The following is a 17,390-nucleotide window of genomic DNA, read 5'->3' on the forward strand; positions in this document are numbered from 1 at the left end:
CAGTTCTCTAAGTGTAGGGGTTTTTTTGTTTTTGTTTTTTTGTTTTGTTTTTTGTTTTGTTTTTTGTTTTGTTTTTAATGGCATATTTACATGAACAACACAACTTGTGAATGGAAAAATACCTGGATAGTATCAAGTCGGGACATTTACTCTCGCAGGTGTGTCCAACCTGAGGCTCGTGGCAGCACGTGGCTCAGGATAATAATAAATATGGCCCAACAGAAAAATCCTAAACTTTAAGCATTCTGAGATTTTTCTTTTCTTTTTCCTATTGGGAATATCCGATTGAGGGATTTTCCAGCGTAAACTTTGGAAATGAAACTGTTACAGTTTCGTGTCGTAGTGTCAAAAGGTTGTGTGTGCACCTGCTTGGCATGGAAAGAAACTGCAGCTCAGAACAATCTCATCGTAACTTTTTTTTTTTCTTCTGGACTACATTTCCCAGGATACCTTACTTCTGGGACTCATTCAGGATTGGGTAAAACAATAAGGAAGTGCCTTCGGGTCGCCCAGCAACGTGCAGAGTCCTGCACGGTGACTGGGTAAGCACGCCCCTCCCAGGAGGGTGAGGAAGCTTATTCCAGTTTCTGAGCCGTTCCTGCTTTTCCTTCCAGCCCCGACGGCCGGTCCATCTCTTCCGCGTTCCCACCGGCGCTCTCCTCAGGCTCCGCCCCCTTTCCCCGCCAGTCGCCGCAAAACCCGGAAGCTGGATTGCAGCCGCGGACCGGCTGGGCGAGCAGTGCGCAGGCGCGAGCGGTCTGGTCCTCCTGACGCGCGCGGCGCGGTTGAAGGCAGCAGAGTGAGTGGCTGAGGAGAGAGCAGGCGGCTACTTCCATCTCCAGCATGGCAGCTCTGCGCTATGCGGGCCTGGACGACACGGACAGTGAGGATGAGCTGCCTCCGGGCTGGGAGGAGAGAACCACCAAGGACGGCTGGGTGTACTACGCCAAGTAAGCGGCCTTGGAGCGGCGTTCCTGGGAGCCGTGCCCTGCGAGGCCTGGACCCTGCGCTGCCCTGCCAGGCGGGCATGCGCAGCCGAATTGCCAGCCGCCTGTCCCAGGGTCATCCCCCCCGTTGTTAGGGGGTCTGGGTCAAGGTCCCTGTCACCTGGTCACCCGCCGCACGCCCCCTGCTGCTCACTAGGTGGCACTGCACCGTGCGGTGGTGGCGCCTAGGTCTTGCTCCTCTAAAGAGGAAATCGAGAAAACTTCAAAGCTCCCGCCAAGGGGACCTGATCTGGAGGTCCCCCCCACCCCCCGCCATCTGTAGTTTTTTTAAGCAGATGTCCTGGATGGCTCGCAGTGGTTTCCCAGGGAAGTTTTGGAAACCTCCACCGAGCCTTTCCCGGTTTCTAACCTTGTGAGACCTTGGGCCACTGAAATCAAGCCCCAGGCTTTCCTGTTCTCATCCGTGAAATGAGTTGACACAAGAATGAATCTGTGCTGTGCACAAGGCACTCAGTGGAGAGGCTAGTAGGTTGCCCCGCAGACATTTTCTGTGAGTTGGTCTGTATCTGGGGCAAAATTGCATAGATACGGATCCTGGAATTACCTGTGTCACCTCTCCCTCCTCCCTACCCCATCTTCCCTTTTCTGAGACAGGCTCTCACTATGTCCACTTGGCTGACTTGGAACTAGCTTAGTAGATCAGGCTGGCCTGGAACTTTCACAGATCCACCGGTTTTTACTGGGTCTCCCTGAATGTGTAGGCCCTGTGTCATCCCACCCCCAAACCCCAGTATCTGGGTAGTGCCTTAAATACAGACCCAGGGTTTCCATAGAGGAGCTACTGCGGCCGACTCTATGCTTGGGGAAATCTGTTCATTTTTAACAGATAGATATTTAATGGATGAAATGATGGGTTTTGATACAGTCTTGATCCGGCTCGTTTTCTCTGCCAGTCAAAGAATGATGAGGCAGGGGAAATTAACAATGTAACAGGTTAGCAGTGGCGAAGTCTCCAGCACCTCAAACAGCGTGCAGGCACAGTCAGCAGGCTGAAAGGCACTCTGTCGGGGAGGACTCCAGTTCACAGGGCAGACACACATGGAGAAAACAACTGCAAAGCCAAAAGGAAAGAAATGCAGCCTCTTTTTGAGGGCTTTGGTTTTAAGTCACTGAGGAGTTTCCATCCCCTAGTTTAAGAGTTGGTGAGTTTGAAGAAAGACAAGACGGTTGGTTGGCCCACATGTGTTGGGTAACCTGTCCTGATGTGGTCTTGAACTTGCTGAGCCTGTCCATCAGCAACAGCTGACTAGCAGGAGAAAAAAAAAGCCCACAAGGACTTTGTTTTAAGATGCCAGGCTTTCGACTCACGTAAGCAGTGTGAGGAAGAAGCTAAGCTGGCCGTCTTGGAAGTTCACCACCTGTGTAACCTAGCCGTGGTCCCTCTCCCTGTCTGCCTTCCAAGATGTCTGTCTGCCTCCAACCACCCCCCCCCCCGAGTTTCATGGTCTCCTTTTTCTTATGAATATTGTGTACTTTTCCTCATTTTTTTCTTCATACAAATACTTCCTCTTCTATTTTCTTATATATCTGTGAAGTATTTTTAAAACAGGGTCTCATATAGTCAAGGCTGGCCTTAACTTGGTAGGTTGGCTGGGGTTGAGCTCCCAGTTCTCCTGGGCTGGGGTCAAAGTGTGCATGAACAACACACCTGGCTTTATGTTTTTAAAAGCTAGGAGAATCAATCTTTTTAAAGCTTTCCATGAGAGTATCTTATCACTTGACTTTCAGAAAACAAATTATTGTATTAACATCTGTAAGTGCATTTTTAGTTTTTAATAATTAACTTAAAAAAAAAATATAGACCAGACTGGCTTCAAACTCACAGAGACCTTCCAGCCTCTGGGGTTAATGGCATGTGCTACAGTTTTGTCCAGCAGTGCTTCCTGTAGCCCAGGCTTGCCTAGAATTTTTTTTATGTAAACAGGATGACATAGTTCTTGATGCCTCCTGCCTCCACCTCCCAGATATGGAATTATAGGTTTGCATCACCCTACCTGGTTCCAGAAAAATTTAAAAAATAACTTTCTTGCCTTGTTATCAAATTAGGAATTAGTGTGCCCTGGAGTCTGCCCACTGTTGGGCTGTAAAGTATGAGATTTGCAGGTACTCAAAGCTATTCACTGCTGCCCCTGGTGGCCAGATAGAAAGAAACAGAAAAGCTTTGGTGAGTTCATTCATTCAAGAGTCCTTAAGGGTCAGGCCGGTTGGTGGGCACTGGTGATGTCCAGCTAAGCGTGGTGCAGCTGCCATTCTTAAGGATCTCTATAAGACCAACAAATGATTTGTAATGATATATAGTTCCAGTGCAGTGAGTCCAGCATGAGGTGTATGGGCGGGTGAGGGAGGCCGCCTAGGAGAGGTGTCACTTGCCTTGTGTCTCAGAGTGCTGTAGAGGGTGGCTTCAGGCGGTAGAAAGCCAGGCAGGTGGAAGGGACCGTGGGAGGAGAGACCCCAGGCAGGCCTCTTTCTGTGGAACAGAGTGGTAACGCCTGAGGCTGGCGAGGAAGGAATCAGTTTGCAGAGGCCCTTCTGTGCTTCACCAGGACTGGGATTCTCTTGTCCGACTCTAGAACCCACCGATGACCTGGAGCCGGGGAGTGACACTGAGTTTGTGTCTTCAGAAGGATGGATGAGTCTGGAGATGTAAGTGGATTGTATGAGCAGGAGGTGCTGGGGTGTAGGCATGCCAGTGGTCCTACATTGGGTATAGGCTGGGGTGTAGGCATGCCAGTGGTCCTGCATTGGGTATAGGCTGGGGTGTAGGCATGCCAGTGGTCCTGCATTGGGCGCTCCTACCTGGGCCTCTCTCTGTGTGTGGAGTCTCAGCCCTAGAGAGCGTCCTGGTCTGTGCTGCTCCAACCACCTGAACTTGTCACTGTTTCTCGGTCCTTGGCATCTACTGTCGGCATCTCGTCAGTTGGTGATGAAGTAGTAATACAGTTACTTTCTTTTCGAGGGTGGATTTGAGGAAATCAGCTTAACCTTCGAGTGCCTCCTTCAGTGCCTGGCTGTTTCCCACATGGTAGGGATGCCCCGTCTCTGGTGACAGCTGGTTCTAGCTTTCGATCCACGTTTTAAGGAGAATGATCTGGCACAGCTGGACTTTCACTCTATTAAATGTGAACCGACCAAAAGTAAAGGAAGAAACCGGAAGTAGCAGATAGGGAGAAGCCTTGGCTAGCAAAATATTATCCATAAAGCACTCACAGTGCCCATCAGAAACTGACTGGAAGCGCTCAGCTGAGAGAGAAGTAAGGTGTGTACAACATCAGCCCACATCTGGGAGCTCTGTCTGAGGCTGTGGTGGAGTTCCCGATGCCTGGTAACCTATGCTCCATGTTTCCCTTAGCCATGGGCATTTTTTATATCCTGGGATAAACATTAGCTGAGGGAAAGCGCTTGGGAATCTTCTAGCTATGTTCAAGGACAAAGTGGTGTTTTGTTTTGTTTTGTTTTGTTTTAATACCCTTAGCTGTCTGCTGTTTTCCTTTCTTCCTGTCACAGACTGGGGAGCCCATTGGTTTTTGGGAGCTTTTGAAGGGCGTGTGAAATACACATGCTTGAGCCTGATAAAGGGAAGCCTCCTTGATAGCAGAGTCTGCTTTCAGTGAGCTTGGACAGCACGTGACAATTTACCAGTAGAATGTATGACAGCTCACCATTTTATTATAACGATTGCTCCGTGAGACCATTTGGACAGAGTCCTGGAGACAGCCCCATTCTGCAGATGACAGGAGGTGACGCCTGAGAGGTGGAGTCAGGGGAGCAGTGGTGCGTAGGGGCTGTCTGGTCAGACCCAGCGTTCACAGATCCATGGTCATCTTGTCACAGCTAAGTGACCTGTGCTACTGTCTCACTACACTCTTAACGTCCTTTTGGGTGCACTCAGGACCCAGAGATTAATGAGACACTGAAGTTATACCTGGGGCCAGAATACAGATTTAAGTGTGTGTGTGTGTGTGTGTGTGTGTGTGTGTGTGTGAAGTGTGTGTGTGTGCATCCCATGGCGTACTGGTGGAGATGACAGGACAGCATTCAGGAACTGCATCTCTTCTTCCTCCGTGGGACCCAGGCAGCAAACTTGGGTCCTCAGGATTGCGTAGCAAGCACTTTTTCCTCCTGAGCCATTTTGGCAGCCCAGAATATACATTTTAAAAGTCACATATGTAATTTTAATAATTATGAAGTAGAGGCAGCAGAATTAAGCGTTTTATGTCATCCATGGCTATGTAGTGAGTTCAGCCTGGGCTACATGAAACCTTGTCTCCAAACAAAACCAAAACAAACCAAAAAAAAAAAAAAAAATCCAAAACTCAACAAAGTAGAAAGAACAAGGAAAATAAACTTTAGCAGTATGATATTTAAGCTTCATTTAATATTTAAATATGAGCGTTATAAACCAGATATTGAAGATTGTCAGTGTATCCTTGAATAAAGGGAAGAGGAATACAAAATGTCTTTCTAGAGCTTTGTGCTCCACAGAACTTTGTAAAGTTGACTTGTAGCTGGGACCCTGTCCCCCCCACCCCCCACCCCGTGCTCCCCCAGTGATCTCTACCCTGCAAGATTCCTTCAGGTTTGATTCTGACCTACAACCAGAGGCCTCTGACCTGACATAGTCAGCAAAACATCTGTTGAGTCTGTCTCAGGACTCCCAACTATATCAGGAAGAGACAGTTAATACAGTGACATCATTTTAGCAGTGTTAACTTACTCTATTGTGGGTCTCTGTTACAGTCACACCGAGGAAAAGACCCAGTGGGAACATCCGAAAACCGGCAAGAGAAAACGAGTTGCAGGAGGTCTGTATGCCGCCCGAAGCACAGAAGCCCGAGTCTGAAGCATTGAGTAGCTAGGGGAGATGTCAGAGGTGGTGAGGTAGCAGTTAACCCTGCCTTTCTGGGAAGACTATCTGGTGGGTCGCCAAGGAGCAAGGCTGCCGGTCTGAGAGCTTACCGGGATTTGGCAGAAGAAGATACGATCTTAAGGTGGACAGAAGGATGTCTTCTGGCTTTAAACAAAGTTTATTGAGAAAATTGAAGCTTGGACTGGGGCTTCTCTGCAGTTGCACCGTGGGAACAATTGCTCTTGGTGTAGGCGGTGGAGGCAGATGTCACTATTTTATGGAAACCTACAAAGATGTTTCTGAGGCAGTACACAGGCCATGGAGTGGGAGTATTGGGTGAAAACCAAGGGGTTGCAGATACTCAGGACCCAGGTTAAGACAGAGGAGCTCACATGTGACAATGATGGGATGGCTCTACAGCAGGGCGCAAGGCAGCCTGGGTCAGCACTCCACTGCTCGTGTCTGGTGTCTTTGTGACATGGCTGTGAGCTTTGGGAATACATACTCATAGGAGCATCTGCCGAGGCCTGAAGTAAAAGTAGGAGCTGAGAGAACACTTAAGAGTGATCAGGAGTGTAACAGGGTTTTGGTTAAACGCAGGAGGTAGAATGGGGGTTCCAGATGGGATGCTGGGCCGTCTCTAACTGCCACCCTTGAAGCATGTGGCCAGAGCAGCCTGGTCCAGGAGGAGTTAGGGGACCGGGGATTAGAGGGGTCATCTCTTTCCTGACCCTGGGGTGTGACTCATTCCTTACACACACACTGTTAATCTTCCTTGTGTTTCAGATTTGCCGTATGGGTGGGAGCAGGAGACCGACGAGAATGGACAAGTGTTTTTCGTTGAGTAAGTGTCTGTGTAGAAATGTAGCCAGTTTGACTTTTAAGAGGGATTTTCAGTTATAATTTCCTACATAGACTGTAGGAAAATATGAAGTCATATAGACCTGTTTTACCAGCAGGAGTAACCCCCTTTACAACTTTGTGATTTTTTTTTTCTTCTAGTCTGCAGTTTTTCACCCTTCTTTGTACACTAAGGTTTTGGGGTCAGGCCAGCCCATCCCTTCACATGTGACTCATCTGCCATGTGGATTGTGGTGTGGTACTCCCTAAGCACACCCCTAATATAGCACATAATATAATTGTCATTCCTTTAAGGTTAAACAAAAACTTAGCTTTTCAGAGACTGCGTGATATTTTGGGAGTTTCATGAAGATTTCCTTAGGTTTTCACTGTACTTGTTTGGGTTAGTTTTCTTCCTTTCCTTCTTTTTCTTCTTTAAGCTGCTCAAACTGAGGCTTCCTAACATTTTTACAAAGGATCAATCGATGTGTCTGTGTGTCTGTTCGAGGATGTCAGGCTCGCCTGTCAGTCTACAAATCTCCTCTTAGGCCGGGTCTCTCTCTGAAGCCCCTGAGATCCTGCAGAATGTGCAGTCTTTGGAGTGGGAGTCGCAGATGTGCAAACACGGGATGCCTGGATTGTTGGACCTCCTCACGATTGGGCGGCATGTGCTCTGGAACTGCTGTGCCATCTCTGGAACTTCATTCTCCTCACTTTTAGCACTACAGTGACAGTTCGTTTTGGCCTCACCTGTTGCTATCCATGTAGTGCTAGTGGTAGTTGTAGCAGTGGGCTCACGGGGAGAAGTGTTTTGTCAGCAAACCTAATGAACTCCCTCCCACTTCATCCCCATACTGGGAGCAGGTAGGCCAGGGCTTGCTTTGGAGAGTCTGAGCAGCCACCCGCAGCCCTAGCAGGGCAGCCTCTCCGGCAGGTGGTTACGTGGATGCTTTTCTGCCTGTTAGGTTACAAAGGGTCTCTTCTTCTCTGATTTATAAAAGTCCTTTTTCTTATCAAGACAGGGGTATCGTTGCTTTATAGTTTTATGCTGCAAATATCCCTTTCTACGTTTTCCTGGACCCTGTGGCTGTAGACACTCATAGGCTCCATGCAGCCAGACTCCTGTGCACACACGTGTCTGTACAGCTGCCCTCTGGAGTGCTTTCCTCTTCACTGGCCCAGAGCTGTGGTTCCAAGATGGAATTCTCCCATCAGCATCATTGGCAGCTCTTGGGAGCTTCCTAGATATACACATACTCAAACCCCTTACCATCTGAATCTCACCATGGGGTGTGTTTGTGGTGGTGAGGGGCGGCCGATTCCCTCCAGGGAATTCTGAATTTATTCTACTCTAGAGAGGGATCAGCTAAACTTTTGTGTAATGGACCCGATGTGCTTTAGGCGCTGGCACCACCTGGTTTCTGTTTTAATACAAAAATAGTGGCCATTGCTGTGTCCTAGTAAAACTTTACAGAAACAGGCAGTAGGCCGAATCAGCCAGCTGCTGGCCTAATGAAAACCGAGCATGGACTGTGGAGGCAAGCTAGGACGAGGTTAGGTATTCTCCAGCCTGCTGGAGGCTGTGCTGAGATAAGCATAGCGAGTTCTCGAGAGAAGGGAAGGGTAGATTTGTTTCCAAGTGCAAATACTGTCACCGGTACTTGGTAGCTCCTTACAGGCTACCAAGGTAGAATCCCAGGGGAGCGGAGACAACAGCACCAGCCAGCACTGCCAAATGTCAGTGTGGTCAGACAGAATCTCACGAAGTCGCTCGGGCTGTGGCCTGTAGTCTACCTGTTTCAGCCTCCTGAGTAGCTGGGATCACAGGGCTATGCCATGGCGCTCAGATGCGTACATCTTAAATCATAATATCCCTTGCATTTCAGGAGGGTTCTATAACATTTCAAGGTCTTTATCTCAAATCTCAAAAATGCACATAACCTTTGTACTCCATTTTATATATTTAGAGTATGTGTATGTGAATGTATGCATGCACATGGCATCCAGGTGGGTATCAGGACAACTTGGAGTTAGTTGTTTCCTTCTATCATGTAGGTCTCAGGGATTGAACTCGGGTCATCAGGCTTGCTAGCAGACACCTTTCCCTGCTGAGCCATCTTGACAGCCCAAGAATATATTTAAAATGTAAAAATGGTATTAAAAGGAGTAATTTAATAGTCTGTATGTGCCAGTATATTTTACTGTTGTTTCTAGATCCATTCCAAATCAAAAGTTTAGTGCTTATTATTACAATGCAAACAATTGAAATCTTGCTGTCTGGCTTATTATTAAGACTTCTATCATTTCCATTTTCTCCTTGTGTACCAATGTGTATAGGCCTTTGCACAGGCCAGTGAAATTACATGGACGTCAATTGATGAGAGTGGCTGACAGGTCTTATGGATGCCTTTATATTAATGTGAATTCAGTAGAAACTCAGAGCCTTCTCAGAGGCTGCTGTGGGACCCCAGAGGCCTACTGTGTCCCAGTACCTTCCAGGTTGTTCTGAGAGGCTTCCACGGCTCTGTTTTCAGGCAAGAGTGCCATCCTCCTGGGGGCCAGAAGGTAGATGCAATGGGTTCTGGGTCTCTCCATGTTTGGCACTAAGTCTGTGGTGCATTGTTTGCCTGAAGCATTAGATTTTCTTGTATTAGAGATGCTGGTCCTTGCTGTACAGAATTCAGTGTTCTTTCTCCCTGTCCCTTGCAGCCACATAAATAAAAGAACTACCTACTTGGATCCAAGATTGGCATTTACTGTGGATGATAATCCGACGAAGCCGACCACTAGACAGAGATACGACGGGAGCACCACCGCCATGGAGATCCTGCAGGGCCGGGACTTCACAGGCAAGGTGGTCCTGGTCACTGGAGCAAATTCAGGAATAGGTAGGCCCGCAGCTTACTGTCCTCCTAGTTCACTTATTTATTTATTTATTTATTTTTGTGAGTGCTGCAGAGAATTTCACTTAAATGTAACTATAATGAAACGGTGGTGGTGAATCTCCAATTGAAAGAGGCTCTTAGAGCTCTCTCAGCTGGCCTCTCATTAAAACTGCACTCCCTCTCCATCCCAGTGTTACAGTGGGAGGCTGTGGGGCCTGACCTTGAAGTTGCTCAAAGCTGAGAAGTCAGCAGAAGGCTGTGGCTATTTTGGTATCCAGGGGCTGGAGACAACAGGCTCTGGCTAAGAGGTTTTGACCCGGTCTGTGTGGTGCATGGATGTATTCCAATTACCTGGCTTATTCAAACCAAAATTGATTGGTAATGGGATCCTGGACAGCAGCAGATTGTGACTTTGGATCCAAGGGTACTGCAGGTTTCCACTGGCCACCGGGCCTATCATTTTCTTTTGGTGACCGTATCTTATTTCTTCATAAAACTGGAGAGTGTGTCCTTGTCCTCACCTCTGCAGAAACCCTCCTAATTGCCTCTGTTTAACCACAGTGACCACGGTGAGGTCAGTGGCTCCCAGGGCTGCTGCAGTGACAGCACCGAGGCGGGCACCTGTGCCACCTCAAGGGATGGATGGGGCTTTACTTTGTTTTGGTCCATTGACATCTGACATTAGCATCTGAATGGCTTTGTGATAGGGTATGCATCTTCAGATTAAAGAGTAGAACTGCATCAGTTTGTCCTCTGCTTGTCCTCTATCAGTTTTCTGTCCATCTGCCTATCTGTCACAGTGCCCCCTCATGGGCTCTCTCTCATGAACTTTCCTCTCTTTTCCTCTCTTTCTTGCCTGATTTTGGAGTCCCCAGTGTCCTCCTATAGCAGGCAGAGGAGGTGAGGTACTACGGCGGATCAGCCACTCTGCAGTGTGGCAGGATCTCGAGAAGAGCTCGACTCTGCCGTCCCTTAGGTCTCCTGAACAAACTCCTCCTAAGGGAGAGCCTTTTAAAATAATGGGAAGCAGCTTCCATAAAATCCCTTCCCAGACCTCATTCTGAGCCCAGAAACCATGCAGTATAACCTTTTCAGTCCCTGCCTTGGGCTGGAGTCTGGATAATTCTCATGCTGTCAGTGGAGCTGCAGTACTGGTGATAATGACTGGGAGGCTTCCCAGCATCCAAGAAGCATTGGTACGGTTCTGGGTGTGTACCCGGGATACTGTAGAGTAAGTTTTTAAAAAAGGCTTTGAGGACTTAAGAAAATTTCCCTTCATTTATTGAATACTCGACTCACTAAGAATGGAATGAAATGATCTCATTCCCTTTGCCTTTTAGTTGGACAGTTTTTCTTATTTATTTATTTATTTATTTATTTATTTATTTATTTATTTATTTTAAATGTATTTTATTTCATGTGCATGAGTATTTTGTCTGCACATATGTATGCACACCACATTTGGAGTCCCGAGAGCTTATGGGATAACTTGGATCTGGAGTCATATAGAGATGGTTGAGAGCTGCCATGTTGGTACTTGGGTACAGTGCTTTTTAACCAGGGAGCCATCTCACTGGCCCCCAGGATAGACTTTATTCAGTCAGTGAGGATCCAGTCAGCCTGCTGTCTGACGTGAGCTAGTAGACCTTTCACTAAGTCTGCTATCCTCAGAGGTATGCAGCGTCAGGTGTTTGGCTGAGCGTGGGACAAGATTCATGTCTGGGTGACCCTGGTAGTGAGAGAAAAGAACAAGATTCATGTCTGTGTGATCCTGGTAGTGAGAGAGAAGGGGTTCAGAAGTGTGAGGAAGAAGCGTGTGTATCCAAACGGCTCCCCAGACCCTAGGAGCAAAGGCGGAAGTGCTGCGTCTCCGCTGTTCCCCTTCCTTCTGACACTTCCTTCTGGTGCCCACAGCTGAGGACACTGCAGGAAGTGTGAGTGGCCCCACCGCTGTGGCTAGTCATAAGGACAGATTGTAGAAGGCTTTAGGAAGGCCAGCAGTGTTTCCAGCCCCTACTTCCCCTCAGAAAACTGCCTGTCACTCCTCCTCCCTCTCCATGCCACCAAGCATGGCTCTGCCAGTGCTGGAGATTTTGATTCCTACCTTTTGGAATAATAATATATTGCCAATTCCAGGCAGTCGAGTGCGTACCACTCGGCTTCCCTCTTCAGCAGGAAGGTCGGACTTAAAGAAGCTGGAGTTTGATAGGCACAGGGCTGTTTGTCATAACAGAGTTGGCTTTTGTCCTTCCAGGCAGTTTTGGAAAGTGTCCTGGCCCAGGTAGTCTGTGGGTTCTAGATAACAGGCTTCCTTCTCCCGAGCGGTGCAACTGCCCTCTCATAAGCTGCCATTACTGCTTCGTTAGGCCTGTGCCCTGCAGGATGGAATAGCATCTGCTCCCAAGGCTCCTGGTGTCGCCCTCCGTGCGAGCCCTGCCAGGGTGTCCAGCGTTCCTTTCTTAGGACCGCAGCCGGGAGACTGTTGTCTGTGGATCAGCTGTTGAGTCTTCAGCCTGTGACGCTGAGTGGATGAGTGCTGAGCTCAGTCCCCCTGTGACTGGACAGATACCTTGTCTGCCCAAGAGTGGCAGGTAGGAGAGGTGGAGGGAGGTGTGTGCTCCCCAACTGACCCACTGGGTTCTCCTAGGGCCCTGCCCCCTGTGATGTGAGCTCTGAGCAGACTGATGTGTCGCTGACTTCCTCAAGCAATGCAGAACTAACTTTTGAATGTTTATACTTGATAGTACTAAGGCAATTGAATTAATTCTCAGTTCCAAGCAGGAAGGAAGGGCAGGATGGTTCTGGAATGTAGGAGGTTTCAGAGGCAATGCAGGAGTACAATGAGGGCGTGAAAAACATTGGTTTTGGAGACAGTGTCTTGCTGTGTGTCCTTGACTTGAGTTAGTGACATAGCCCAGGCTGGCCTCGAACTCCTGATCTTCATACTCACGTGCTAGGATTATGGAGCTGTCCCACCACACTCCGTTCCCAGTCCTTCTCTTTACAGCTGTGAGCTGGCTTTACCTCTGTCAACTGAATTCAGCCTTCTGGATTGGATGTGGATCAACTGCAGCCCCTGGGTATAATCTGACCGCCTTGATTTTGTAGGTGTTTTCTATTGGAACACAGCCATGCACATTTAGGGTATCACCAGAAGTCGAGTAATTACAGGAGGGATCATGTGGCTCCCAAAGTCATCACTGTGGGGCCTGCACTCAAAGCATTTACTCTTACTGCACTGGGTGGTCCAGCTGAACCCAAAGCAGGGTTGCCTCAGTGTCTCGGATCAGCCAGTTTAGCTGAGGCTGGGCTAACGGGATGCCCAGGCTACAGGAAGAGTGTACTCAGCACATCACGAGTAGCTGGAAGGGTTGTCCCACCAGTATCTGCCTACCCCGACCCGTGTTCTTAGTGAGCTTCAAGACTGGAATGTTGTCTCCTCAGGAACTAACACTCTTCTCCTCTTGACCTTTGTTTAACCAGCTTTCTGAACCTGAAGACTTAGATTGAAAGCTGTAGCTTGTGGACCTCAGTGGAGAACAGCATCTCAGGCTCCAGGGGGAGCCATCCCTTCATCCAGAGCTGCTGCTAGCAGATCAAGAGCCGGAGCCTGCTAACCAGTAGACAAGGGAGCAGCTCGCTGCCCTGTGTGCAGCACAGCCGGGCAGGAGGGGCAGGAGGTTGTGGCTCTTTGGAGTTACACACGGGCTGGCTCTGATTCTGTAAAAAAAGAAGGAAATGGCTTCAACATGGAGATGATTGCATCTAAGTCCCCGGGAGTCTCAGGAAAGGGAAAGTCTAGCGTTTAGACTAGGGAGTCTCCCACTTCCCTGGGGCCCATGGATTGTCCTAAGCTAAACCTGTCAGAGCAGATTTGGCTGTGTGTGCACAGAGCTGTGTGGAAGCTGCTTGCCTTGAACCTTCAGGCTGGCTTGCTGGTCAGGCAACACTTTCTAACACAGGCCGTCACATGTCCCTTGAGTGGGACAGCAGCTGCCCATCTTTATGTCAGAGGAGCATTTGAGTTCCATACAATTGATGCTTCATCGAGACTGATATATTGGCTCTGTATTTCTGGAGGAACAGTCAGGCTTTTGGCAAACTCTGTTGCAAACCTGATGGCAACTATGAACACATCAGACAATCTGGTGTTTGGTGCTAACAACAGAACCCTCTTCTTCCAGTCTGAAGCCTGGAGTGGTTCAGATTTGATTTTAAGTTTCTTTCTGAGCTTAGTCTTTCCCCTTCTGGACCTTTATAATGTTGGGCAACATCATACATGGTCTCCCTCTGAAACAGCCTGGCCTGGTTTTGATTTTTAAGCCAGAGGACCAACAAAAGCAAAACTAGCTTTCCTCTTAGAGTATTTATATTATTGTAATCACCACCCCAGGCCTTACTGTAGAGATTCACACATATGCACACGCACACATACACACAGAGATAAAAGAGGTACCCACTGAAAGTGTCAGTTATCCCTCAATTGGTTCTCTTTAAAGCAGAGTAAAGGCATGAGCTTTTCATGCGGGAGCCCTGCGGGATCTTTACTGTACAGTGTCTTTATATGTAGGCTTAGAGGATCTGTCCCTAGACCATGTGTTGATGCTCCAGCATGGAGTTAGTGACACACTTTTATCTTGTACATTGTCACTGTGATGGATTCCTGCCTAGGGTAAATTCTTCCCCTTTTTGGCTGCTTTCTGTCCAGACCATGTAGCAGCATTGGCCTTTCCTAAGGAACTGTAGAGGATCCTGAGCCGGGCTGGGGGCTGGCTGAACTTAACCCTGCAATCTCCTGTTTTGAGTAAAGCCCACATCCTTGTGTTTGGGGTCCTGGAATTCCCCATTGCATTCTTTTCCCATTGATGACATATGAGCTGATGGGGCCTTGGGTTATCTTCCTTTTGGGAACTCTGTGCTCATTAAGCAGAGGGGAAGCCCCTAAATCATCCAAGACACCCCTAGGGGATTAATTAAATATATCCGCAACAACGGTTCTCTTAAGCTAAAGTGATGTGAAATTGTTTCCTTCGGAGAAACTACTGGAAGTTGTTTTTCTTTGAGACAGGGTCTCGTTACATAGCCTAGACTAGCCCACAATTCAGGGAAGTTCTCCTGCCTCAGCTCTCTCCACACCTGGTTGGATACTTGAGATTTTCTGACAGTATTGACAAAAGTCCTTGATTGGCATTACACAAAAATTAAAAATGATTATTTTTACGAGTGAAACAGCCACTTCACATGTGAACATTCTTAGATACCATAGTACGTGGGAAGCTTAATTACCCAGAACAGGCGCCACTTAGAAATGCCGTGGACTGCTGTGGTGCAGTCGGCTAACGCTGGGTAGGAGCAGAGCAGGTATAGAGTGTGTATGAGTCAAGGCCCCCAGTTAGTTTATATTCATGTATACATGTCCACAGGTACCTCTCTGAACAGTTTCAGAGGGGTCTGTCCTCTGAGGCCCCAGTTAATTCTGTAATTGCACTTGGGTTTGGTTTTCACTTGTTTATAGTGTCAGCTTAATAAATGAAGTTCGTGTTGCTGTGCTTCAACGACAAAGTGGCTTAAACCCCTAATTTAAAGAAAATGTTTACAAATCTGATTTCTCTCTCTTATTAAGGTGTGGTATTGTGTCACATGCAACTTGGAAATGGTCCTGCATAAAATCCAATTAAAGTGATTCTATTCTTCCCTGCCTTATGTAATGGAATGGCACAGTACGAGTCCTAACACAAGCATTGCTGTTTCCTGTAATTAACCTAAAAGCAGCCATGTTTCTCTAGTTTATACTGTTTCCCCACTAGAGGGCACTGTTGCCCTTCGAGATAGTTGCACTCCGATAGTTTTCTTCCCTGGCTGCCTAGCTTGGCTTTTCCTTTTGTTAAACAGTGCCCTTTCCTTCCCCAACACATCTTCTAGGGCATGTCCATCTCAGTGATAGAGTCCTGGCTGAAGACTAGGACCGGTGTCATCTTTCTCTTTCTCTTTCTTGGCTTTGCGTTTTTTTGTTTTGTTTGTATAAAATGCCAAAGACGAAGAGGCCCATTTAACAAAAAGGTCCATTGTGTTCAGGGAGCAGCTTGTTCCGCCAAATTACACAAGGACAGTGTTTCTTGGCATTATCGGCTTTGAGTGTGCTGGCCTATCAATTATCTGATTTCTTTTTCTAAGTGGGGATTGTAATATTTAAATATTAATGCACGTGTTTAAGGTTCATTTAGAATGCCTCGGTGACCTTATTTATTTATATATTTTTGCCCAGCAGCCTTATCTAGTGTGATATAATGTATTTTAATTAGATTGTTTATGAGCTATGCATTCTGTTACTAGAAGCAAATGTGTCCTTTTGGATTTGGTATCTGTTCCTTAAATAAGAAGTCATAACAGCCAGACTGTGAAACAGGCAGCCAGTCCTCTGCATAGTTGCGGGGGTACGGGGGTATTACCATTAAAGTTTGAGCAGGTCGTTCATGTCCCAGAAGAAAGGACTTTAGGCTTGCCTTTTAAACTATTTTCAGATGAAACTCTGTTAGATACTCTTGTGTGTATTACGTCTTCTCAGTGACTTCTCTTGAACATGGGCGAGCCTAACAATGCCATGGGTGTGTGTACCTGTTCCAGAGCAAAGCTGTTGCACCAGAGTGAAGATGTTCAGCGTGCTCAAGCGCAGATGTGTTCATTATTTAAGAAATAAATTGTTAAAACCAGGCGGCTTTTGGGAATTCTTGCAGACTTGATAATAAAGACGGCGCTGGCAGCTGGGACCCCTGGCTGTCCCTTGGGCCGGGTGAAGCAGTCCTGTCCTGTCTTGTGCCTTTTCAGCCGTGCACATTGCCCCCATGTGAGCTCTCAACTTTTTCCAAAATTGCACTTGGGGCACAGAGACCTCTTTCAAGGGTCTCTTAATGTAAGGCACGCATAGGTTACCAAGAAGGCCATCATTTCCCTTGATTTAGCAAATGAAGGCCCTACAGCGATTTGCCAAACTGAACTCCGGGGTACAGAGTGAGCGCCAACGTGCAAGGCATGAGCCACGCTGCCCGCTCTGTCTCTCAGTGTTTGTTTATCCGGCCGTCTAACTTCTCTTTCTCTCTGGATATTGTTATATACTGTATTCACACAGCTGCCTCTGGAGTCAAGGGGAAGTTTCCTTCCTAGATTCTGAGGAGATCTAGATGCTGTGTGTGCATAAGAGATGTCGATGGGAGGCGGGGAGAAAGGCGAGAGGGAGGGGAGGCTGGAGACTTACTGGGGCTTCACCTTCACTGTGTGGAGGTTGATTAGCAAGGTGAGCAGAGCTAAGCTCTTGGTTTGAACAGATCTCACAGAAACAAAGTTAGCCAGCATTCACATGTGTTTGTAAAGAAACTTCAAACCACATCTCTCATTCTTATCTTTACACTCAATGATCCCAGATTAGTGTTTGTGCATTGTTATTATGGCACGCAGACAGGCGTTTTAGATAGAAGGACTCTGCTGTCTGTCTTTTTAAATCCTCATGTCAGTGCTTGCAGCTGTGTCAAAATGGTGCCAGAGTAGGAGAAGAGAGAGGTGAGGTGAGTAGCCTTAGTGTGCACAGCCCTTGGTCAGGTACGGAATACGTATGAGTTCCTGCCTGGGGCTCAATGCGCTGTGTCCACCTCCTTCCTTACCTCAGAAGTGACAGCACATACCCTGTCAGGCTCACTCACTCGGAAACCAGGTCTGGAATGGAACTGACCTCGACGGTCTGGGGACCGAGGGTGGAGCTGTAGGGTGGGCCGTGGCAGATGCAACTCCCAAGCCCCAGGTGGATCATGGGTGAGGGCA

The 17,390-nt window shown here is 47.7% G+C and overlaps 1 protein-coding gene across 1 annotated transcript in view; it reads left to right on the forward strand.

Moving 5' to 3' along the window:
- Positions 1-721: 721 nt before the first annotated feature.
- Positions 722-17,390, forward strand: part of Wwox (WW domain containing oxidoreductase) — a 912,809-nt gene continuing 896,140 nt past the window's right edge. Inside the window, exons 1-4 of the mRNA XM_021220309.1 lie at positions 722-950; positions 5,745-5,809; positions 6,640-6,697; positions 9,403-9,581. Coding sequence (XP_021075968.1) covers positions 844-950; positions 5,745-5,809; positions 6,640-6,697; positions 9,403-9,581 — 409 coding nt within the window. The 5' untranslated portion in view covers positions 722-843. The remainder of the gene's footprint in view (positions 951-5,744; positions 5,810-6,639; positions 6,698-9,402; positions 9,582-17,390) is intronic.

Source organism: Mus pahari, chromosome 20 (assembly GCF_900095145.1).
Source record: "Mus pahari chromosome 20, PAHARI_EIJ_v1.1, whole genome shotgun sequence".
NCBI classification, from domain to species: domain Eukaryota; kingdom Metazoa; phylum Chordata; class Mammalia; order Rodentia; family Muridae; genus Mus; species Mus pahari.